This window comes from Podarcis cretensis (genome assembly GCF_951804945.1).
Source record: "Podarcis cretensis genome assembly, chromosome: 1".
Classification (NCBI taxonomy): domain Eukaryota; kingdom Metazoa; phylum Chordata; class Lepidosauria; order Squamata; family Lacertidae; genus Podarcis; species Podarcis cretensis.
The window spans coordinates 119026258-119050827 of NC_137170.1; the positions used below are offsets into that span (position 1 = coordinate 119026258).

The 24570-nt window shown below is 42.6% G+C and overlaps 2 protein-coding genes and 1 long non-coding RNA gene across 8 annotated transcripts in view; 2 read left to right on the forward strand and 1 right to left on the reverse strand.

The window, feature by feature from the left end:
- Positions 1-6344, forward strand: part of ATF2 (activating transcription factor 2) — a 41328-nt gene extending 34984 nt beyond the window's left edge. For all 5 annotated transcript variants that reach the window (XM_079980203.1, XM_079980201.1, XM_079980205.1 and 2 more), the window contains one exon: positions 3463-6344. In XM_079980203.1, the coding sequence (XP_079836329.1) occupies positions 3463-3689 (227 nt within the window). In that variant the 3' untranslated portion in view covers positions 3690-6344. The remainder of the gene's footprint in view (positions 1-3462) is intronic.
- On the reverse strand, positions 4-24076 carry LOC307220524. The gene is made up of 3 exons (XR_013840902.1): positions 23759-24076; positions 8178-8355; positions 4-2536 (listed from the first exon to the last, which is right to left on the reverse strand). It is a non-coding gene; the product is annotated as an uncharacterized lncRNA (long non-coding RNA).
- CHN1 (chimerin 1) overlaps positions 23334-24570 on the forward strand; it is a 105223-nt gene continuing 103986 nt past the window's right edge. Inside the window, exon 1 of one of the 2 annotated variants that reach the window (XM_079980545.1) lies at positions 23334-23766. In XM_079980545.1, the coding sequence (XP_079836671.1) occupies positions 23686-23766 (81 nt within the window). In that variant the 5' untranslated portion in view covers positions 23334-23685. The remainder of the gene's footprint in view (positions 23767-24570) is intronic. The other variant, XM_079980546.1, reaches the window with a different exon arrangement.

Consider the following 24570-nt stretch of genomic DNA (forward strand, 5'->3'; position numbering starts at 1 on the left):
AGTAATGTTCCATTACCTATATAGCCTTAGGCTGTACCAGTGAAATACTGCCAAAGCAAACAGAGATAACATTACAACTGAGAAGTGATGTTCAAATACTTCACTTTAAATATAACAATTCCTACAAGGCTGTTGCAAGATAAATGCAATGATATATTGAATCTTCTTCTGGATTCTTACAATTTTTAAAAAAGTATTCAGTTACAGCATGGTATGTATTAATATTTAGAGACTGTATGCAGTTTAATAGTATTCAATTACTTTTTTTAATAAAAAAATAAAATTAGTTATTTCACAGGTCATGGCTGTGAGATAGAATCTCTTTATGTTGTTTACCGGTCTTTCCACCAGAAATAAAATGAATTAAATGTTTACCATAGTTTTATTCGGGGAAGGACGAATGAGCTTTAATGCTTATGGTAAAAGTAAAATTGATAAAATGTTGGGAAAATGTTCTTAATGCTTTTACTTTTTCAGCATTTCAAAGGTTAATTGTGTGTTTCTTTCTTTTCTTTTTGGATATAATACCCATCGCTAGAACCAGCTGCTGCTGTAGAATAAATGGCCAATTTTGTCCATTGTACACAAATTTGTAACAAATAACTGAGCTGGGAATGCATTAGGCAACATTCATAATATGTAACCCACAGCTTTCATTTTTATGATTTAGTGATATTTCAGTATATTTGTAAATGTGAAGATTGTTTCTGCCATATGTAGCCACTTCATTTTAATTTGCCAGTGTCAGTAATTTAGGAGAATAAAAGAACATTTTGTATTGCATGCGAACAGTTCCTCAGGTGCTTGCGATAAAACTTAATGGCCACCATCTTTACTTGTAGTCATTGTAAGCAGTTTCATCAGAATGGGCAATATTTTTTAATTTAAGAGATTCCGGAGATTTAGCAACACTCTGTGGCTGTATATATTTAGAACTCTGATTTTGTCAGTTTTGAGCTTATAAATCTCGGTCCTTTTGATCTCCAGTCATTTGACAGGATGGAAAGTGGCATCTTGGAGCAAATTGAAACTGTGCAGAGATATGTTTTGAATTTATATTAACAATGATTGTTGCAGGGATGAGGCCATTATGGTTCCCATCTGACAAAACAACATTATTCCATATAGAAGCAGCTATAGGATTACATTATGCATGCATAGTTTGCTGAATGTGCTTAGGTGTCTTGAATGCTGATATTATGAAAGAGAACTATCTGGTTGTACATTTAGCTTGCAAGTTTAAAGTACTAACACAGAGAGAAAATGCATACTCCAAAATTTGAGCTATTGTTGCAAACTCACTTGCAGTGTGTGTTGTCACTGTTGGCGGATATTGGATTATGGTCTGCAGGAATAACTATATATAATTGCTCATTGTAAATATGCAATAAGATGGATTGGATGGAATCAGATTTATAGGGCAGGGTTCACCTATAGAGCCCCATCACTGGAAGAAGCCCAGTGGAAGGACTTCCACTAGCTCAGTGGGGCTTTCCCTCAAAATTGGCTGGGGGGGTGTCAGAAGAAAACCCATGTTGAGGGGGAGGCAGGATTGTTCCATCTGGCATGCTGATATGGTTGCACAAATGGAACATTTGCTTGACCTTGAATTCCATTCTGTAGTCTGTATAGCCTAGCATATTCTTAATAAGGTGCCTCAGCTACATTATGAAAATACTGAAAACAAGTGATACAACTCACTGAAGCCTTGAAGAAAGCAAGAGGGATAGTAGAAGCAACTTCCCAGGGGGCTACCACCAGCCCTTCTTTATTTTATTAAATTTGTATACTACCCTTCACTGAAAATCACAGGGCAGTTCACAACATAAAAACACAAAATAAGAACTCAAAATGCACCATGAAACAAAAGCTTCTTCCTTATGTTGTGCTAGGCAGTGTTCGCATCTTCCTCAGGCTCCATCTTAGATGTTTAGAATAAACAAAGCATAAACTCTGTAATAATTGTTACAGCATTTCTGACCTTTTGCAGGTCCTTAACTGGCAAGTTCATGCACATTAAAGGTGAAAGTGCAGTACTAAATAGCTTACCTTGAAAAAGGCTACATCCATAACTGACATGTTGTAATCCTTAATTGTGATGACGTTTCAGGAGATTCCCTCAGAGAAGATCCTAGTGTACTGGAAGCATTTATTAGACAAGTCTGAATTAGCGATTCTTCAGTGCAAAAGCCAGCTATTTGGGAAAGGACTTACCGTAATTGCTGTGGGTCTCAAGTCCCTGTGAGCAGAACTCTGCTTGCGAGATGCTCCCATTAGGGGAAGTGGGGTGCAGAAATGAGAATTCGCCCTGCAATTTTTAGTGTCCCCTCCCCCCACAAAAAAGGAGTAGTTTTAGAGAGTTGGGAGAGGTAGTGCTTGGGGCTGCAAATTGCCTCTTCACCAACCCACTGCCTTGTCAGTGTCATCCTTCAATGGAAGCAACTCAGGATCCAATGCTATGTTTGAGGTAATGTCCTCAGAAACGCTTGTCGAGTCTTCATTTGCTTTTGTTCAATGGTCTTGATAACATAGGTGCCTGCAGATACAAAAAACAGCAAACAGCTGTGTCAGAATGTAGAATTTACCTATACTATAAAATTATGTTATTAAATGTACAACATTATTTTCTCCATCATGGCCACTTTATAGGGTTGATGAAAATTAAAATCCTCTTAAGTTGATTAATGTGTCCATCTGTGATGTGGAAAAGTTTCCACTTTTGTTTTATGTTTTACAAAAATGTTCCACTTTGTTTCATAAAATTAATTAATAATGTAATGGATGATTACAATACATGTTACATTGGACAAGTAGAATGGTTGCAGTGCTGGTTCAATCAAAAGTCAGAGTTATATTTAACTTTTTTCAGTTGTTTTCCAGGAATCGTACATTTATGCACACAGCTCTTCAAGTATGCTAAAATTCTTATGTTAAGTTGTCAGTGCCTTCCTTTTTCCCCCTTAAAATCTAAATAACAGAAGGGAACTGCAAGCTCTTGAGCTGTCACATATTAAAATATTCAGGTATTCCAGTAAAAATTCCCATAGTTTTTGAATTTGTTAGAACATAACTTTAAAATAAGTGCAGGTAGGTAGCCGTGTTGGTCTGATGCAGTTGAAATAAATAAAAAAATTATCTAGTAGCACCTTGGAGATGAACTAAGTTTGTTCTGGGTATAAGCTTTTGTGTATCTGAAGCTTCAGATGGTATCTGAAGAAGTGTGCATGGACCCGAAAGCTTATACCCAGAACAAACTTGGTTGGTCTCTAAGGTGCTACTGGACAATTTTTTTTATTTATTTAAAATAAGTGTACTTTTTCCTAATCCAATATTTCAGTCCCACTGCTTTGGCTATCGTCAAAATCCTTCAGGTATTTATACAGCATATGGAACTAGCATCTCATATTCTAATTACACATTTCATTGACGAGGACATGGAAATGTTTTTGTTTTCTTTTTCAGCTACAGATAAAGATGATAGTTCCGAAGACATTTCCGTGCCAAGTAGTCCTCACACAGAAGCTATTCAGCATAGTTCGGTCAGCACTTCCAATGGTGTAAGCTCAACCTCCAAGGCAGAAGCAGTGGCTACATCGGTTCTCACCCAGATGGCAGACCAGAGTACAGAGCCAGTGCTTTCGCAGATTGTAATGGCTCCTCCGTCTCAGTCACAGCCTTCAGGAAGTTGATTAAAAACTTGCGTTGTTTTTAGATACTCCTTAGCAACTTCAAAGGGAAACCAAGGAAAGCAGCCTTCATTTAGGAGAAATCTGTAGCTTAAAAATGATTCATCTGTAAAATTCAAACTTGAATTTGGCTTTGAAAGTTGGCGAACAGGAATGGCACAGCGGGTTGTAGTCTCTTAACAGACACCAAGTTCATTTTCCTTTCCTAATTAGGATTGCTAGTTATTTTCAGTGCTCGTCATGTAAAGTGTCGGTACAGTTTAAATGTACTTACTACTTTAATTTGGTGGTATTCCAAGCAGTCACGTAAAATGCTCACCCCAAAAAACTGTGATAGTAATCTTGTAATATTTTATACCAAAGTTCTGCATAGAATCCTATTGACTTCGTAAACTCTACAAGATCATTAAAGCACTAGGCAAGAGAAAAAGACAGGGACAGGAAATTTGCTTTTAGTCTTTTTTGCCTTTATATTGTTTTGCACATTATGAGAGGGGGGAAAAACTTTGGGAGAATATGTTTGATTATATTGTGTAGCATTTTCTTTGGCTTTTTAACTGTTTGGGTATTTTTAAAGAATTTTGTTTAACAGGGCCAGTACAGTATATGGAATACAGTACTTTTTATGCACATATGTAATCTTGATCAGGGTCATTACTAGCTAGATTTTCTTTTTTAAAATAGATGTCAGCTTAGCTAGCACTTCCATTTTATAAAATCAGGAGCTTTTCTTCTGCTGCAAAAACAAAAACCTGCAGCTATACCCTCTTCCTAAACAGCCAAGAACAATGGAAAGATTCTGAACAGGGTTGTGAAAGATGGAATACTTTTTCAAAGCTCACTTGATATTTTGTGGTTTCTTGAGTCTTAAAGAGGAGCTTATTCATACTGCAAGATAGTATGGGTGCCAGGAAAGCTTGAAATTCCCTCATCAAACTACTCAAGACCTTTTTTTTTTGTTTTGTTATTGTATTGTATTTGCAAGGTAACTTGTACTTTATTCTTGTGTAAGCACTGTCATCTTTTAGTAGCAAAATTTTGATACTTTTCTTGTGGGGAGAAAAAAATCAATATTTACCGTACCGTGGAAACAATGTAATTATAGTGTGACGTGTGTATGTGTGTATGAATGAGACAGTGAGAGAATGGTTCAGTAGTTATGCCGGCAATCTGTGCTTGAATGTTTAAAGATGCCTTCAGTGTGATGCTGGCTTGGTAGGTGATTGCAGTTTTTGAAATGTTATTTACCATGTGAATTTGGATAACTAACATTCCATGATGTAGTTTGTTTCTGATAAGATGATTGTAGGTACACTTTTTCTCATTATCCAATCATCTGCAGGATATTGAGTTTTTTAATGTGCCATTATCTATTTTAATTCTGTACTCATGTTAAAAATATATAATATTTTACGATTAAGTTGTAAAAGTGCAAAAAGAAAAAAAATAGGTATGTGCTTTCATACCGGAAAAACTTTGCATAACAGCAGAGAAAAACTACACAGTAGCAGCATCTGGCAGTAAAAAAAGAATTCCATTATGTATATAACAAACATTTAATGCATTTATTGTGGGTTTGTGTAACTCATATGTTCTATGCTCTGTTTTAACCTAGGGTGCCATCAAACTATGAAACATTCAGTTTTAAATCATTAGATTTTAATTGGTGGTAATGGCAGAGAGCAACTCTTAATTTGTATGATTTACAACCAAACAAGAATGGAAGCTGAACGAAGTCCTAAAATTATGTATATATCATTTCAGTGCTTTAAGTCTGAAAATAAGAATTTAAATATTTTGTGTATTAAAAATGTAAGGAAACAAGTTTTTTTTTTTGCGTAGTTTGCAAAAAGTGCTCCAGACACCTTCATTTTATCAGTTTTTAAATGGTTAATTTCAGAAACAAGCTTTAATTTTATTTTATTTTTAACCCACAAGTATAGTGACAAAGTCTCCAGCACAAACTGTGAATTCTATAAAAAAAATCCTCTCTGGAGGATTCAGCTCTAGTCACACTGGGATGGAGATGTGAATTCAGTTGAAAGCAATGCGGTGCAGGTATATGACGTTTGTATGTGTGCCTGATGCATACTCATGGTTTGCAATTCCACAAGTTCATATACACGTAGAAGCCTGCTTCCACACTTACTCCTCCTATGGATTGGGGTGGAGAGTGTGTGGATTGGATGAACAAAGTGGTTATGTTTCCTCCACTAAATCTAGGCATAATCTGCCAGGCACTGCTCTGCTACCCACCTTCATTTCTGCTCCTAAGCAGCCCACTGAAATAAATGGTGTTCATGCATTAGCAGTGCCTGACATTGTATAATACAGTCCTATTTTTAAACCTTATTTAATATAAAGTTTTTTGTTGGTTTTTTTAGTAATAAAGCTGTTGCTGTTGTAAAGTAAATCTAAATATGTGCAAGGAGAGATGTAAATGATTCTAATGAAGGGATTAGTTAAAATCCTGTGTTCAGCAAACAAGAGAACAGTTGTATAACCATAGATTCCGTTTTAAAATGTATGTCACACTACTTCTGTACTTCGCATTCGAGATCCTTGCATTTGACATGTTTCACAAACTGTACTGTTTTTCTTCAATGTGCAGTTTGCATGAGTAAGTCATCAGAGAATAAAATCTATCTTTAAATTGTATCTACCTCATTGCAATTCTAACTTCTGAAAGGCCAAGATGGCACCAGATTTCTTTTCTGCTGCAATGGTTCCTGCCATGTCTATAGAACTGAAACACTTGCCCTGATGGCCTTAGCATAACATTGAAATCTTCCCTCAATATTTTTTTTTAATGTTCAAGCTGTTTTGAGCAACTTCTTAGTGTGAAAAGTGGGGACTGAAGAGAGCCTGGACATCTTTCTATTTACAGTTTTACTTTCTCTTGCAATGGGAAAATAGGTTTGTCATTTGAGCTCCTTGTGGAATGCTTGTTCTTAAATGGGATGCAATACCAAAGAGCAACAACGTAGTGTGTGTCTATAGACCCAGAGCCATTGCATGGCTTACATGTCTACTTGTGAGAAACTAGTCAATCTGTGAAACTAGTATTAGCAGCTGAGGTTGGGGTACACTCTCGGAGGCCAGAGGTTATACGATTGTCTTTTTGAGCCTTCTAGTGGCTGGAAACAACACTGGTCTCTCGTTCCTTGATCTTTAGATCCTTGTTCCTGATTCTAGATCCCTTGCCTTGCTGTGTTATATCTTTTCTGAACTCCCTGTGAGATTGACCTTCAACTGTTGCCGGTTCTTGTTGTCAGCATCGCCCTTGAGCCAGTGCCACCAACTGGACTCATCCACTTCAGCCCGACTGGGCTAGGCGAGCTGGGTAGCACTTCCAGAGACCACCACCTGCACAGGAACAGGTCAAAGTGCTGTGGACTCACAGCTTAGTGTTGTGAGCACCGGATTCACTCCCACAAGAAGACAGTCGTCGCACAGCAGAGTATAGCAGAGTATAGCAGAGCATAAACGACTCGGAGAGCAGCTCTGTAGAATATCTTCTTTATTCAATCTACAACTATAATACACAACTATATACAGAGCTATATGAGGTCTAAGCAAAATGAATGCTGAACTGCACTGACTGCCTGCAGCTGCCCTTAGCAGCAACCTTATCTATACACACGATCTCTAACACTCAGTGTCTCTCTCTCTCCGACACACTGACTGACTGACTGACTGATGTTAGGCTGGAGCGGAATAAGAGAGCAGAACACCGCCCCTCCTCTCTGGAAAATCACCAGACTCATCAGCAGATTCTTGGATATGGGAGGGGTGAAATCTCCTCACTTGTTTCCGGATCATGTTTGGACCAAGACTGATTCTCCATGCTTGATCTTGCCTTTCCATGCTTGAACTTGCCTTTCCTCAGCTGCACTGCACCTTCAACCCATGTTGGTGAGTCCTTGGATGAAAGGGGATTGAGACCCTAACCCTGAGGGCATGTGCACCCCATTCCCCCAAAGATCAGACTTTTTGCTATAAGGAAAAAGACAGGAAAACACATTAGAAAGGGTGAGACAACACTTGTTTGACACAATGTTGTCTAGCTCCCCGCAAACAAATCAGAATGATGGCTCATAAGCAGGTCTTCTGGGAGCAATCCTAGTCTAGCTATTGGGGTTGCGTGTTCTAGAGGTAGAACATTTTTTGTAGGTGAATTGAGTTCTACAGTTGCATAAAGCTGTTCTTGCCACTACCAGGTCATCGAGCAACAAAGTGATCCATGTGTGCATCCTCTGATTTATAACAAAGAGGAGCGTGTTTTGATTTCTTTGCCATAGCTTTTATTGTCCCATTCGATTAACAAATTGAGCAACCGTGCTGAAGGGCTAATTATTTTTGTGGAAAAAGTAGATAATGTGGCTAAATGAAGAACAGATGCTGTGTATTTGTCATTGAATGATAGAAACATTTGTTAGCTGCACTCATTGGCTCAGAATTTAAAAAGTTGGCAAGCTATATACTACTCACCCATGTGTTGAAAATCAAGCACGAAAATTAATCGGGCAGGCTCAGGAGGACATTCTGAATTATTGGGAATTTTGTCCCCTTGTCAGGGACAACAGACTGTAGCAACAAGCAGTGACTTTCTCCTTGCCTGCCTTTGTGGAGATGGGAGATCTCAGCTTGAGCACTACTTGACCAGTTACTAATGACAGAGAGAACACAATAGCAAGAATTGACTATTAGGCAAAAGGGTTCTTCCTCTCCCATCCCTACTCCAAAAAAGACAAGCAAGAAGCCAGAGATTAGCTTGCCTAAACACTCAACTTCTGCTAGTGGCTACAGGCTTGGAGACATGCTCCAACATATGCCAGAAACACTGAACTGGTATGATACCCATTATGATCACATGTGTGCCAATCTGGTATATATTCTATTTCCCAACTGGCATGATGGCCCCTCAAAACCCTGGTATGCAGGACTTCCTTTTATCTGATTTGAAACATCTTTGGATGAGCTTTCCTGTCACACAGTCTTCTCCAGTCTAGTGCTTTCTGGTGTTCTGGACTCCCATCATTCCCAGCCCATAAGGCCAATGATCAGGGATGCTGGGAGTTGTACAAAACATCTGTCCCAAGAGGAGTGCTTGGATGCATCTGGAGTTTTCCTTGAGATCCAAACTAGAAAAGCCTAGGAAGAGTGAAAGCACCATGTTGCCACATTGTGATGGTGGCTTTTGAACAATCTCCAGCCAATGCAGGAGTAATAGGTGCACACCCTGTTATATTAAAATCTTGCCCCCAAGTTAAAAAACTTAATTTGCAAGTTACCAGCTTGGGGAGTTGCTGGGCAGTTCCAAAAACAGATGTCTGGGTTGTATCTCTCCCCGTATATGGCTATTCAGTTGACTATGCTTATCACATCAATCATCTGAATTGACAACCAGCTGGATGTAAGGGCTCCAATGACCGTAATTGTGTCCAAGTATTCAACAATAACCTGGCTGCATTCCCCTTCTCAGAATCCAAACTGTTTCTGTTAGGTCCTGGATCCCTTCTGCATTACACCCAATGAAGAGAAGGCCACGTGTCTTCTAAAGAAAGATAATGAAACAGCTAAGTGGAGCCATTTTTCCAGACCCAAAGACTCCAGTCTAACCATTCTAGTCGAGATGGTTTTAGAAAACAAAGTACTGTAATCCCCTCCATTAAATCATAGAGCAGTGGCAGGAAAAGCTTTATTAACAATTTTATGTCAGGGAAGTTCCCTGCACCATACTTGGGAAGGAGTACTTTCTAGCATTCAATGTCTACGTGGAAGAGAGCAACATCAGATCATTAGATTCTACAGAATGCAAGAAATGGTTATGGTTACCTGAGTTTTGTTTGCTTCCAGATCTGTATTCTCACAAGCCTCAGGCTCCTTCAGGGCACCACCTTCAGATCTGGGCTACAGAAACAGCTCTATACTTAGAGCAGTGATGACCAAACTTGGCCCTCCAGCTGTTTTGGGACTACAACTCCCATCATCCCTAGCTAACAGGACCAGTGGTCGGGGATGATGGGAATTGTAGTCCCAAAACAGCTGGAGGGCCAAGCTTGGCCATCCCTGACTTAGAGGATTGTATTCAACTAAATTCTACTCAGCATCAACCTGTTGAAATCAAGGAGCTTCAGTTAATCATGTCCATTGGTTTCACCAGGTCTATTCTTTAACTTAGTTGGATACAGCCTTGTGCAGATTTTATTGTTCTCCTGACAATTCCAAATAGAAAAGTGGGAAACCAGAGATGAGATGACAAGAAGTTACAATGTCAGCAGTGAAGAAGTGAGATGTCTTACCTCCATACACCTGACTGAGGTCTCCATCAGATGTGTTTCCACATACCTATTAAGATATATCACTGGAGGTTCCTACAATGTTATACAGAGCCATCTGAACTGACTTCAGCGTTCTGGAACTCTTCAAAAAATTCTCAAGCCAATGGAGGCAAGGTGAGCTTTTTCATGAGTTGTTGAATTGCTACCTCTTTAAAGATGAACAGGCCTACTTGTTCATGCAAAGATGGATTGACTACACTCTAGACCACCCATTATGCAGTCATTAATAAGTCAAGTGGGTAAGGGTTGAAGCACCATGGCAGTTCCTCCCAGCTCACGCACTCAGGTCTCAATAATAGACATCAGATCAGCACCATCATTAACTGTATACTGATCTGGCATTAAACATTAGCACATGGAGGATGGTGAGCACAGCAGATAAGCAACTGGAAACTTGAGAGTGAGGAACAAGGTGTCAATAGATGGGGGAACAGATAGGGGGAGATGTGATTACCCTCCTTAGAGTGGTAAAGGTAAATCCTCTCCATTATTTACCTGCTGGTGTAGCAGAAGCAAAAAGCAGGGCAAGATTGTAAGGCAAGTTTCCTACATATTTATAACTGTCAAGGTATCTGACATTGTGTTTGATGCACCATAATCTGCCCTCTGAGAGAGTATATTTTGAAGAAAATATGGTGAGATTGTGTTTGAGCACTTGTGAATTTGCTAGTAATTAGCATTCTTTAAACCGCTCATTTAGAGCAAGAAATCAATACAGTGGTACCTCAGCTTAAGTACTTAATTCGTTCCGGAGGTCCGTTCTTAATCTGAAACTGTTCTTAACCTGAAGCACCACTTTAGCTAATGGGGCCTCCTGCTACCGGAACATGATTTCTGTTCTCATCCTGAGGTAAAGTTCTTAACCCGAGGTACTATTTCAGGGTTAGCGGAGTCTGTAACCTGAAGCATATGTAACCCAAGGTACCACTGTACTACCAGCCTCTAACCCACATCCAAAGTACCTGGACAGAAGCCAGTTTAATATGACTGAAGCAAACAGGATTAAATTTGAGTTAAGCCTTGAGTTCTTTATTTCAGCTAGGCTTACATACTGTGGTTGACCAGGAGTGACTTAGGGACTTGCCTGCAGTAGGATTTGACCATGAACTACGGGCAGTTTTATGGGAACAGAGTCGTTTGTACTACCAGTTATCTGAGTAATTTCAGTGGTTTGTTACTAGTGGCTTTGAAGTTTAACAATAACAACAAAAGTATGATGGCATAAGCCTTTTTTTTAAAAAAAAACTAGTCCACTACTATTAGATATACAAGGTGTTCTGCTCTGCTGGCAGAAATATATTCATATGGGTGTATAGAAAATACAACAAAACATTTGGCTCTGTATATCTGAAGGAGCGTCTCCACCCCCATCGTTCAGCCCGGACACTGAGGTCCAGCTCCGAGGGCCTTCTGGTGGTTCCCTCACTATGAGAAGTGAGGTTACAGGGAACCAGGCAGAGGGCCTTCTGGGTAGTCACGCCCACCCTGTGGAATGCCCTCCCATCAGATGTCAAGGAAATAATCTTGACTTTTAGAAGACAACTGAAGGCAGCCCTGAATGGGATTTTTTTTTAATGTTTGATGTCTTGCTGGGTTTTAATTTGTTGGAAGCTGCCCAAAGTGGCTGAGGCAACGCAGTTAGATAGGTGGCATATAAATAATTATTTATAAATAGGTGGCATATAAAAAATTATTTATAAATAGGTGGCATATTAAGGGACGCGGGTGGCGCTGTGGGTTAAACCACAGAGCCTAGGACTTGCTGATCAGAAGGTCGGCGGTTCGAATCCCCGCGATGGGGTGAGCTCCTGTTGCTCAGTCCCTACTCCTGCCAACCTAGCAGTTCGAAAGCATGTCAAAGTGCAAGTAGATAAATAGGTACCACTCCAGCGGGAAGGTAAACGGCGTTTCCGTGCGCTGCTCTGGTTCACCAGAAGCAGCTTAGTCATGCTGGCCACATGACCCGGAAGCTGTGCGCTGGGTCCCTCAGCCAATAAAGTGAGATGAGCGCCGCAACCCCAGTCAGTCACAACTGGACCTAATGGTCAGAGGTCCCTTTAACTTTACTTTAGGTGGCTTATTATTATTATTATTATTATTATTATTGATCAAAGGGCAGCTGAATTGTCACAGACTTCACTTCTTGTATTTCATTACCAGTAATAACTCTATTCAGACACAAGTCCAACACAGGAAGTGGCACTACACTGAACATGCTCATCCTTGACACTGAATGGGCCAAATGGCCCCCTCCCCTTGCTTTTGTGCATACAGTGGTACCTTGGGTTAAGAACTTAATTTGTTCTGGAGGTCCATTCTTGACCTGAAACTGTTCTTAACCTGAAGCACCACTTTAGCTAATGGGGCCTCCTGCTGCCGCCGCGCCGCCACAGCGCAATTTCTGTTCTCATCCTGAAGCAAAGTTCTTAACCCTAGGTACTATTTCTGGGTTAGCGGAGTCTGTAACCTGAAGCGTCTGTAACCCAAGGTACCACAGTATAGCTGGAGCATTTGGAGCAAAGGCTTTCTCCTCGCAGATGTTCCCACTGTGCGCAAAGATACTGAGGGAAAAGTTACATGCAGGGACAAGGGTAGGGCTGCTCTACTCACATGTTGGGCTTATTGTGCCAGAATAGGGCTACAGTTGCCCTAGCACGTCTATATCAATACCGGCAGTGGGCCAAGAAACCTTTGCCTTTATTCTGGGCCAGCCCTACGATGAGGCAGCTGCCTCAGGCACCAGATGCTGAGGTGGGGGAAGTGACCAGAACTAGGAGCATCACATGGCCTGTCCTATAGCCTGCTGCCCTCCAGGGCAGTGGAAGACACAGCCCTTTCGCCAGTATTGGAGTACCAGTCCAATGGTCCCCTGTACAGTGGTGCCTTGGTTTTTGAACAGCTTAGTTTCCAAACAATTTTAATTTTTATCATCTACAATACTGTCTTATTTTATAGTACAGAACATTGATTATTGCTTTCATTTTGTGGATCAATGGTCTTGTTAGATAGTTAAAAAGAAGAAGTCTAAACTCAATTTTCTCCTCTTAGGCAAAGACCACAAGACGACCTGGATGGTCGCCAGATTCTGCACACAGATTTACAGGCGCAGACCACTCCCTGAAACAAATAAGTTCGCTAGGAAAACAGTTGAAGTCGGCCTCCAGGGTGTCAGGGCCAATTTGTATGGTAGCTCAACTTTTTAGGTCTTTATGTGTATATGCGCTTATCTTAGATTTTAATCTTTAAGCTGTTGTTGTACACTGCTTTACTTGTATATTTTATTCTTGTGAAAGCTGCTGTCCCAGTTGTGCTTTTTGAGCTGGTCTTTGACAGTAATAAATGATGATGATGATGATGATGATGATAGTAAAATTCATGTTAAATTGCTGTTTTAGGGGTTGCTTTTAAAAGTCTGGAATGGATTAATCCATTTTGCATTACTTTCTATGGGAAAGTGCGCCTTAGTTTTGGAACGCTTTGGTTTGGGAACGGACTTCCGGAACGGATTAAGTTTGAGAACCAAGGTTCCACTGTATGTGCACTTGGAGGAAGAGTATCATCTTGTCCTTTGCCTCAGGCAGTGAAATGTCTTGAGCCGGCCTTGCCTTTACTCATACCCAGCAAAGAGCACTTGCCACCAGATTTGATTCTAATTCATTGGTTTGACACTGGAGTCATCCTCTGATTTTCTTCCATTAGGGAATGAGAACTTCTCTCACACACACACACGCACGTGCGCGCACACACTCACACACCACTACCTTTCTGCCCTTTTATTATTATTATTCTTAAATTTTTTATACCACCCTTCATCCGTAGATCTCAGTGGAAGCAATGTGACCAAAAACTATGTGAAACCGAAGTCAGATAACTTGAAGAACAGACACTGCCACATCAGTCAAATCAGTCAACTAGATAACCTCCTTTAAATAACTCTATTCTTCTCTAGCAGTCGTTTTCTTTCTTTCAAAACCCTAGTTTTCTACTGTTCCATCATACTTTGAAATAAAGCACCATCTAGTGGCGAGTGAAAAGAATGTTGGGAAAATACTTTTGAAACGTAAGGCATTTCCCCTGATTGACATTATTAACCTTTATTCAGAGATCTGCAAAAAAAAGTAAACACAGTTGTTACAAGGCAGAGACATTTTTGTAAACAGTTCAAACATTTCCATAGCCTTAAGTGTGAGCAAGCTGGTTAAAAGATTTTTAAACAGCATGGGGAACAAGATGGTACCACAGCACAACTCTCAGACAATCACTCAATTTTATTCTTTGAAACTGACCCTGGAGATAGGATCAGAACCACTATAAAATATTTTTCTCCAATGCCCATTGGGATAGCAATACTCATTGGGATAGCATTGTCAATGGTATCAAAAGCTTCTGAGAGATCAAGAATAACACGGTCACACACTTTCCCGCTTCCTTCTCCTGATAAAGATCACCAGTCAGGATGACCAAGTCTGATTCAGTCCCATAACGAGGCCTGAATCCAGATTGAAATTGGTCAGGACAATTTGCTTCATCCAAGAGTACTTGCAATTGTTACACCACAACCCTCTTAATCGCCTTCCCTAAAAAGCAGGTTATTTGTGACTGGGTAGTGGTTGTCACAGGATGCGGGTGGCGCTATGGGTTAAACCACAGAGCCTAGGACTTGCTGATCAGAAGGTCGGCAGTTCGAATCCCCGTGATGGGGTGAGCTCCCGTTGCTTAGTCCCTGCTCCTGCCAACCTAGCAGTTCAAAAGCACGTTAAAGTGCAAGTAGATAAATAGGTACCGCTCCGGCGGGAAGGTAAACGGCGTTTCCGTGCACTGCTCTGGTTCACCAGAAGCGGCTTAGTCATGCTGGCCACATGACCCGGAAGCTGTACGCCAGCTCCCTTGGCCAATAAAGTGCCACAACCCCAGAGTCGGTCACGACTGGATCTAATGGTCAGGGCTCCCTTTACCTTTACCTTTAGTGGTTGTCACAGGCTAATTAGTTGAGGGTGGGCTTTCCAAGACTTCCCAGAGAGAATGAGTGTTAAACCACTCTGGGAATTGTCATTCTGTGAGGAAAATAGGGTTCCCCTAACAACTCTCAGCAGTCCTAACAAACTACAATTCCCAGGATTCTTCGGAAAAAGGCATTACTGTTTACAGTGGTATGATACTATTTTCAGTGTATCGCAAGGATGGGGCCTCAGTCTGAACTGGAACTGGACCAAACATTTAGATTTGCCTTCTTAACCATGGGTCTGGTGTTCTGACCTGGCCCTTCTACAGTGTTGCAGAATGAAATAAGAACTGCCATTTGCTCCTTACTGATTTTAATAAAATTGTTGCTGTTATATCTTAAGGTATAGCAGGTGCATGAATCCATCTATAATAGCAATGGTGAAATTTCATTGCTGAAATACAGTTGCACCTTGGTTGAAGGACACCTTGCGAGTCGAACGTTTTGGCTCCCGAACACCGCAAACCTGGAAGTGAGTGTTTTGTTTTGCAAACGTTCTTTGGAACCCAAATGTCTGATGCGGGTTCCATGGCTTCCAGTTGGCTGCAGGAGCTTCCTGCAGCCAATTGGAAACTGTGATTTGGTTTCCGAAAGTTTTGGAAGTCGGACTGACTTCCGGAATGGATTCCGTTCGATTTCTGAGGTACCACTGTAATTACTTTTCATGTGTGGGTATTCCCATATTCTAAATTTCTGGAACCTTGAGGTAAGCAGCACAGAATGGAATGTTCATTGTGAAGCCGTAACAGATTTCTATAACAACGAGAATTGTTGGTTCTGGAATATACAAAACTGAGCTAGATAGGCCTTTGATCTTAATGGGCAAGCGGTTTCAATACATGCGGTCACTGAGGCACTATCCCAAATTCTTCATCGGCTTCATTTAACCTTCTCAAACGATCGTGTAATGTTGTCCTAAATGGACCTGACAGAGCAAGAGAATGGCTGTGGTTACAATTCTCCATGGAATCTAAGAATGAAACTTTAATTATCAAGCAGCCCTAGTGTATTAATTGCAAATTGCTCTCAATTCAGGTCAAAACAAATAGTACATTCTTCTCTTCTAATTTTTTTTTTACTTACGCCCCTCAATGTGTTGTTTTGCATATTTTCAAATCACTTGCACCCTTCTCATTTGGGAGACTATTTCGGCAACATTTCCCCAGTGCTATTTTTCAGTTCATTGAAAGAACCGAAATTGCTATATATACATATGTGTTATGGGATTTATATGTCATCCTTCAACATCCTTTTTTTATATAAACGACAATAAACATACCAATACAAGCAGTGGTACGGATAGGTGATCTTAATCTCTAGGCTTAATGGTCTTAAGAGGGCTTCCTCTTTAGATTACTTCCTTTACCTAAAAAACATGGTAAGCCAGCCCTGTTGTGCTTGGGGGACTTCCTGCTGCTTCCCTGGACTTCTGCTCCAAAGTGCAGCCATTATTATTACTATTATTATTATTTCATTATTTATACCCCGCTCATCTGGCTGGGTTTTTCCAGCCACTCTAGCTGGCTTACAGAATATATAAAAAATAATAAAGCATCGAACATTAAAAACTTCCCAATACAGGGCTGCCTTCAGATGTCTTCTAAAAGAAGAAGAAGAAGAGGAGTTTGGATTTGATATCCTGCCTTTCACTCCCTTTAAGGAGTCTCAAAGCGGCTAACATTCTCCTTTCCCTTCCTCCCCCACAACAAACACTCTGTGAGGTGAGTGGGGCTGAGAGACTTCAGAGAAGTGTGACTAGCCCAAGGTCACCCAGCAGCTGCATGTGGAGGAGCGGGGAAACGAACCCGGTTCACCAGATTACGAGTCTGCCGCGCTTAACCACTACACCACACTGGCTCCTTGACACTGAAGGGAGCGCGCTCCACAGGCAGGGCGCCACTACAGAGAAGGCCCTCTGCCTGGTTCCCTGTAACCTTGCTTCTTGCAGTGAGGGAACCGCCAGCAGAAGATGGCATCGCTGAATACAAAACTGTGGTGATCATGGATCCAACTCCTTATTATAGTCCTATAACACCCTCATTTTACTGCATACCCAAGAACCACAACTGACGTTTTGAGGGAAATCCATATTTAGATAGGGAGCTTGAGCCAAGAGCAGCAGACATGAAAGGATGTGTTTGTTAAGACAGAGATATGTATTCGCATTAAACTGCAGATCTTCCTGCCCGGGCAACACTGCACACGTGGAAATGGATCTGAAAATAATGTTCTCTAACTTGCATGACTTACATTTGTTGCCCATGTGAAGTGAAGGTGGCTCATCTACAGTGGTACCTCAGGTTAAGTACTTAATTCGTTCCGGAGGTCCGTTCTTAACCTGAAACTGTTCTTAACCTGAAGCACCACTTTAGCTAATGGGGTCTCCTGCTGCCGCCGTGCCACCAGAGCACGATTTCTGTTTTCATCTTGAAGCAAAGTTCTTAACCTGAAGCACTATTTCTGGGTTAGTGGAGTCTGTAACCTGAAGCGTATGTAACCTGAAGCGCATGTAACCTGAGGTACCACTGTATTACTTTCTGAGTATCTAAGATGTTTTCTGAGGCTTTCATAGAGGGTCATGTCAACAAAACAGCTATTTTGAATATAAAACACCCTGCCCAAGCACTTGAGACAATCACTGTATTGGAGCAAGTAACTCAGGGCCCAATCCTGATTTGATATATGTAGAAATATATAATTAGTTTGAATACCATCAGTGCTTTTTTTCTGGGAGGACGCATGGCTACACATACCCCTAAACACTTTGTGAATCTAACAGGAGAAGAAACTAAAAAAAAATTACAAATGTTAGTTTCTTCTCTAGCACAGTGAATCGTCAGTTCTGCTGCTACCCCAAATGTCGGTTTCCTTTCCTTTCCTGGTGTTTCCTGAGTCTCAGACGGAAGCAAGCATTTAATGTGTGAAGCAGTGTGGAATGTGGATGTATGGTGTTTTACTGATGAAATCTCATGCCAACGTGGAAGTAATGAATGTTCTTTGTACTTTTGTCCATTTACTGTATTTATTTTTCCCGATTTGAACTACAAAATGGTGATTTTCTTGAGTTAAAATGACAGTACCCATTGAATATTATACAGTATAACTCAGTATAACAATCAAAGTATAAACTATTACACAGAGTTAAGCATATCAAGTACTTTATTACAACTAATTTTTATTAAGTGTTTAGAACATAGAATCTAAGACAATGAAAATGGCAAAAAAGGTGATTTAAGCAATGTGTAGTAACAGAGGGGAGTGGGGGAATGTTCTGTTCAGGCCATGATCCTTGCTGTAAGAATCTTGATTGTTCCAATACGTATGTCTTTCATATCTTCTTCCTGGGGGTATGCTTTTTCTCAAATCACTGCTTGTAGGGGGAAGGGGCAATTGCAGACCCTCCAAGTGTCATTATTTCCCAGGGACAGTCCTGGATTTACAGAAGCTGTCCCGGTTTTAGATTTGATCCTGGAATGTCCTGCTTTTCCTTAGGACGTCCCTATTTTCATCAGAGAAATGTTGGAAGGAATGGAGTTGTGTGACCCCCGAGCCAAGGAGATAAGTAACTATACAACCTTTAGAAAACATTTGACGGCAGCCCTATATAGGTAAGTTTTGTAACATTTAATGTTTTATTATGTTTTTATATATGTTGGAAGCCCCCAAATTGGCTGGGGCAACCCAGTCAGATGCGCAGGATATAAATAATAAAGTTGTTGTTGTTGTTGTTGTTGAACAGGAAGTCCCTATTTTCATCGGAGAAATTTTGGAGGGTGTGCAATTGCCTCTGTCCCCTGTTGGGAGCCACACCTGTATCATTGTGTAGGGGACAGTCACATCAGCCTGTGGTGCAGGAGAGCCAACCTAAGGTAGCTTACAATTTCAGGACAGCTTTATTTGCTTAAAAACCACAGAGACTTCTTGCAAATTTAGTCACGTTAGAGAGAGAGAGAGAGTGCGCGCATCTGGGCATTAAAAGCTAGATAGGCCAGCTGAAGTCCTCGTCTGAATGACACAATACTGTGTAACGGAATTGTAGAAAATCTTGACAATTTCTTGACATTTCTGTGTGCATGTTTCTGGTTTTCAGGGGAATTTATGAACATAGCCTTCAGCATGCTGGTTATGCTTGCTGTGATTTAGGGAAGCGTTTGGGACACAGCTGAAGAGGAAAAGTAAATTAGGGCAAAAGCAGTGGTTTCTTTTCAGCAGATTCAACCACTCTCCTTTCCCACCCCCAGCAGCTGATAAAGTGCAGGCATACCTCAGAGATATTGTGGGTTCGGTTCCAAACCACCGCAATAAAGCGAATATCGCAATAAAGCAAGTCACATGCACAAAATTGTTTCCCAGTGTATATAAAAGTTATGTTTACATTACACTGTAGTCTATTAAGCCAGGGCCCCTTGGCTGCAGGAGCGGCGGGGGGGGGGGGGGAACCTGGCTCCAGCCCTAGACAGCTCCACTCCTTTGGCCAGAAGGACAGTGGCAGCCGGGGGCTTCTTTCCCCTGGAAGCAGCATGGTTGCCTGCAGCTGCACCCACATCCTTGCAAGGAACAATGTCTGTGAAGTGCAATAAAATGAGGTATGCCTGTAATGACTAATCAGGTTTCTCTAAGGAGATCCCATTAAAGATATAACTATGGCATAACCCTATGCAAAACTCATTTCCAAGTCTGGAATGTTCAACAACAAGATCAACCAGTTTTGGACAGCACTCTACAGGAAATGCACAAATGACTCTTCTGGGGTCTACAGTGCTCTTTCTACACTTCTAATTTCCCTTCCTAGAGTATCTCCACCCAGACTGACCTCCCTTGGTATGAAACCAAGGAAAGAATTAGCAAAGTTCTCCTCCAGTTTAGTGCCAAATTGTTTACACCACAGATGAGGAACCTTTGGCCCTTCGGAGGTTGTTGGACCCGGGTTACACAGTGTTAGTAACTCAGGTATATAATCTAGGCGCTAAATGGCTCCCTAAACCATGTTACAGTCGCCAAAACAGAATGTCTAGTTGCCATTTCTGGCCCAGACGGCTTGAAAGTATTGTTTTTCAAATGATGGACTGACTGTGATTGGTTATCAGTTAAACATCTGGCTAGTTCAGATGACAACCTTAAACTAGGTTAAGACTTTTGAGAACTTAAAGAAGGAAATTCACTTGATCCAGGGAGAGTCCACATATATATTAGCCTATTCCGACCTCTTCTTCGTAAACACATAAGAATATTCTGCACAACTGTGGGCAGGGCAGCTTGATTGCACCATTTTGAAAGAAGGCAAGATCAGGAATTCTGTGTGTGTTTCCCCCCCCCAAGAGCTGCCAGGTCAAAAATTCAAAGCCCCAAAGAGTTCACCCTAATAAAGTTCAGAAACTTCAGCCTGTTCAGAATTTGGTGGTCAGGTTGCTCACCGGGGCAAGTTGGTTTGAGCATATTGCACCAATACTCACCCTATTGCACTCGCTGGCAATTAGTTTCTGGGCCCAAATCAAAGTGTGGGTTCTGACCTATAAAGCTCAGGACTGCAATATCTAAAGGATCACCTGCCCTCTCCCTAGCCCCTACGTAGATTAGGGCTGCCATACGTCCGAGGAGAATTTCCGAAAGGTGGTGCTTTTTGGTTTTCCTTTAAAAAAACAAGATCGCATTTGAGGTTTTCCTTTAAAAAGCTCAACAATCTTTCGGGATGTTCTGGTTTTTACTTTTTGAAATATAGCAACCCTAAACCCTGCAATCATCATCATCTTCATGTGCCGCCTGGAGAGCGGCAACTTGAGAACAGGCCTTTTCTGCGGTGGCTCCCCATTTGCAGAATACTTACCTGCTGCCTTCACTACATATCTTTTGACAGCAGGCAACGCTTTTGAATTATGGTGCTGGAGGAGACTCTTGAGAGTCCCATGGACTGCAAGAAGATCAAACCTATCCATTCTGAAGGAAATCAGCCCTGAGTCCTCACTGGAAGGACAGATCGTGAAGCTGAGGCTCCAGTACTTTGGCCACCTCAAGAGAAGAGAAGACTCCCTGGAAAAGACCCTGGTGTTGGGAAAGATGGAGGGCACAAGGAGAAGGGGACGACAGAGGACAAGATGGTTGGATAGTGTTCTCGAAGCTACTAGCATGAGTTTGACCAAACTGCGGGAGGCAGTGGAAGACCGAAGTGCCTGGCGTGCTCTCGTCCATGGGGTCACGAAGAGTCGGACACGACTAAACGAATAAACAACAACAACAACAAAAAGTTCAACCAGGCCTTTGACAGCGCCATAGCTACAGGGAAGCTAGCTGGGTTGTTGTTTTTTTGTGCCCTGGGTGAAGCCTCCAGAAGGGTGCTGTTATGTACTGAGTTGAATAGGATCCAAAATGCAGCGGTCTGATTGGTCCTAGAACAATAGGATCCAAAATGCAGCAGTCTGATTGGTCCTAGAACAATAGGATTCAGAATGCAACAGTCTGATTGGTCCTAGAACAATGCAGCAGTATGATTGGTCCGCAGGAGCCACCCAATCCAGCTCCAGGTGGAAGTGAATCCACAACCTGATTGGCCTACAGGAGAATCCCTGAATTAGCCAATGAAGTGCAGCCTATTGTGTAAATAATGTATATAAAAGCAGATATTTTGGGGGAACTCTCATTCCTCCTCACCACTATGAGCTGAGTAAAGAGCATGAAATCAACTCTCGATTCCGAGTATATTTCAGGTGCCATTGAGGTTCCCAGCCTGCATATGCAGATGTTTGTGGGTGGGTGTTAAACTGGGTCTTTGACCTGGGTAAAATAAAGCCTAGTTTCGCCCCTGCCTTTTGGCTGATAAACATTCCATTGTTTCTTTAAATATGGGATGAGGTGGGGCAATCAATTTGTTCTTGTTTGATTATGTATTTTGTATTCTTGTTTTTCATTTTTTCCTGTTGCAGAATGCCTTAGGATCTTTGGATGAAGAGTGGCTGTCAGGGACTCAGCGGGAGCGCAGGGAGGAGAGGAGATGGAGAGCGAGGGGGAGCAATCCGAGGGCAGCGTAGGAGAATATGACAGCAGCCCGATAGATTCCGTGAGCCTCTCCAGCGAATCGGAAGATTCACAGAAGGGGGCGCCGATGGGCAGGGCAAGGGGCGACCCAAGGGGGACACCCCAGAAGCAAGGGGCCAGCGGGGACTCCCAGAGCAGCAGTTGGAAATCAGGACCAGCTTCCCCACCAGAGCGCAGTGGGGGGGAGGAGTCCCAGGTGTCAGAGCCCACATATGCACCACCAGCGAGAGAAGATGAGTCAGGGTTGACCACGCCTCCATCGGAGAGCGAGTTAACGGTCAAGAGGAAAGTTGCAGGCTGGGCGCGCGCGCCAAGTTCAAAGGTACAGGCGAGCGGCACAGAAGGTAGCCCGGATAGGGAACCAGGTCCTAAAGCCCGCCGGAAGGAGGGGCAAGAATCGTCAGGGTCAGCGTCAGAGGAGTCCAGGAAGGATGAAACCCTAGCGGGCAGGAGGGCCCAGAGGAGAAAGGAACTTAGGAAGAGGTGGAGCAAGGCGAGAGTCTTAAACTGGTGTAGAAGGGGAGGAGACTCAGACAGGACTTCGCCGGTCTAAGGTCGAGACGTAGAGCTGCACGCTGCGGCTTTAAAATGGAAACTGAACCTCAATAAAGACTTTTGTACATAACTACAGCCTAGCGTTGGTCCTCTGTGAGCTGGGACCTGGAGGCAGCTCTGACAGCGGCGTACAAATTTATTAAATGATAATAATGTAGAGCTCTTTGTTTTTAGCAGCCGTGCTGAGGCCATGGGTATAGCCAGGATTCCTTTTTTTGGGGGGGGGGTGAAGAACCTTGGTTAGCTAAGTATTTTTACTTATTTACTTGATTCTTTTGGATGGGGGTGCAGCTGCCCCCTCTGCCTACGCCCCTGACTGAAGCATCCTTTTTTCAGTAGCCCTTGCAAAGCCGCAGGTGACCTCAGAATTCTCACCTGCGCTCAGAAACAAGGAAACCCGCGCGCGCCCTTTTCCAGGATGCGCTTTTGGAGACGGGGGGGGGGCGGTGTCTGCGTATTTATTTGGAGAAGGGTCAGCTCCCCTTTCCTCCACAGCCCTTTCTCAGAGCACCTCCACCCTCATTTCTAGAGGCTTGCTGCTGCTCTGACCCCTTCCTCCCATGCCCCGTCTTGTCAAGGCCTTGCCTCTCTCGGGGTGGGTGGGGGGGTGGATGGAGATGGAGGGGCCCAGGGGACGGGAGGTGGCGGCGCGTGAACCTCCCGTTGCCATGGGAACTCACGCCGGGCTCGGCAACGCCGCGGAGGAGGCAGGAGGGAGGGGAAGGAGCTTGGTCATGTGGCGAAACAAGATGGCTCCCGGAGCCTGAAGGGCTGCAGCCTGAGGTGGCCAAAGCGGGCGGCGCGTGCTTCCTTCTGCAAAAGGAGCGAGAGTCCTTTCCTCGGCGGGGCTCCTTAAGTTGGCCGCCCCACGCCCAACTCTCACCAGCCCTTCCTCTCCCCGGGTTGAGAGAGAAATGCATTCCTCTCTGGGGCAAGTGGCTCCTTGGGCAACAATGCAATAACTTTTTATTGCAGCCTCGCCGCTCTTTGTGTGTTTGTGTGTGTGTGTCCCCCCACACCGCCTGCCTTTTGCGCGCGCCGCCGCGGACGGGAGAGCTTGCAGAGCCCAATGTCCAGCCCAGCCCTCCTGAGCAGCCCCGACCTGATCCTGCGACTTGCGGCACCTTCGCAATGGCTCTTACCTTGTTTGGTGAGTAGGATCTCTCGTTCGGCATCCAGCTCCTCTCCACCCCACCCCCTTGTCAGTTAGACAGCATGCAATAGGGAGTTTGCGTTGCAGGATTTAAGAGGTGTGAGTCCCCTGGTTGCCCCCCTCCTCCTCTCTCTCTCTCTCTCTCTCTCTCTCTCCTCTGCCTGTGGCATTCCTTATTCACTTAATTCCTGGCTAGAAAAACAAAGCTGCTCTCTTTCTCCCATTGTCTCCGCTCGAGGCACATCTTAGGGGCGTGTGCTTGCCCCCCCCCCTGCCAATTTCGGGGGTTTGGAGTTGATTGGCATTTCGGAGTATTAAGTTCCAGACTTTCCAGATGATCTCTTTTTTAAAAAAAAAACAACAACACAAAAAACCACCACCACCACCATCATCTGTGTGTCCATACAATAACTAGCTTTTGCTGTAGAGTTTGCATTTGAAACAATGGTAAGTGGGGGTTCCTCAAAAGAAGTGTTGAAATCACTTCCCCGCCCCTGTCATCCCTCTGGTTTGCAAGGCACTCAAATATATATGAGTATCTATCTATCTAAAGGCATGGAAACATTAAAAAGAAATCCAAAATCTGTACTTTTGGGCAGTATAAGGATATTGCTCTATATGGATTTGTGATTTATTTTTTAGCTTCTCTGTGGCATCAGAGAAAGAAGTTCTCACCAAGAGGGACTAGGTTGATGTTGTTTGTACAGAACGTAACATATTTGCATTTCCTCCTATAGAATTTGCTAAACAATTTCAAGAGAGGCTATACATCCAAGAAATGAAATCTCCTTTTAAAAAAAA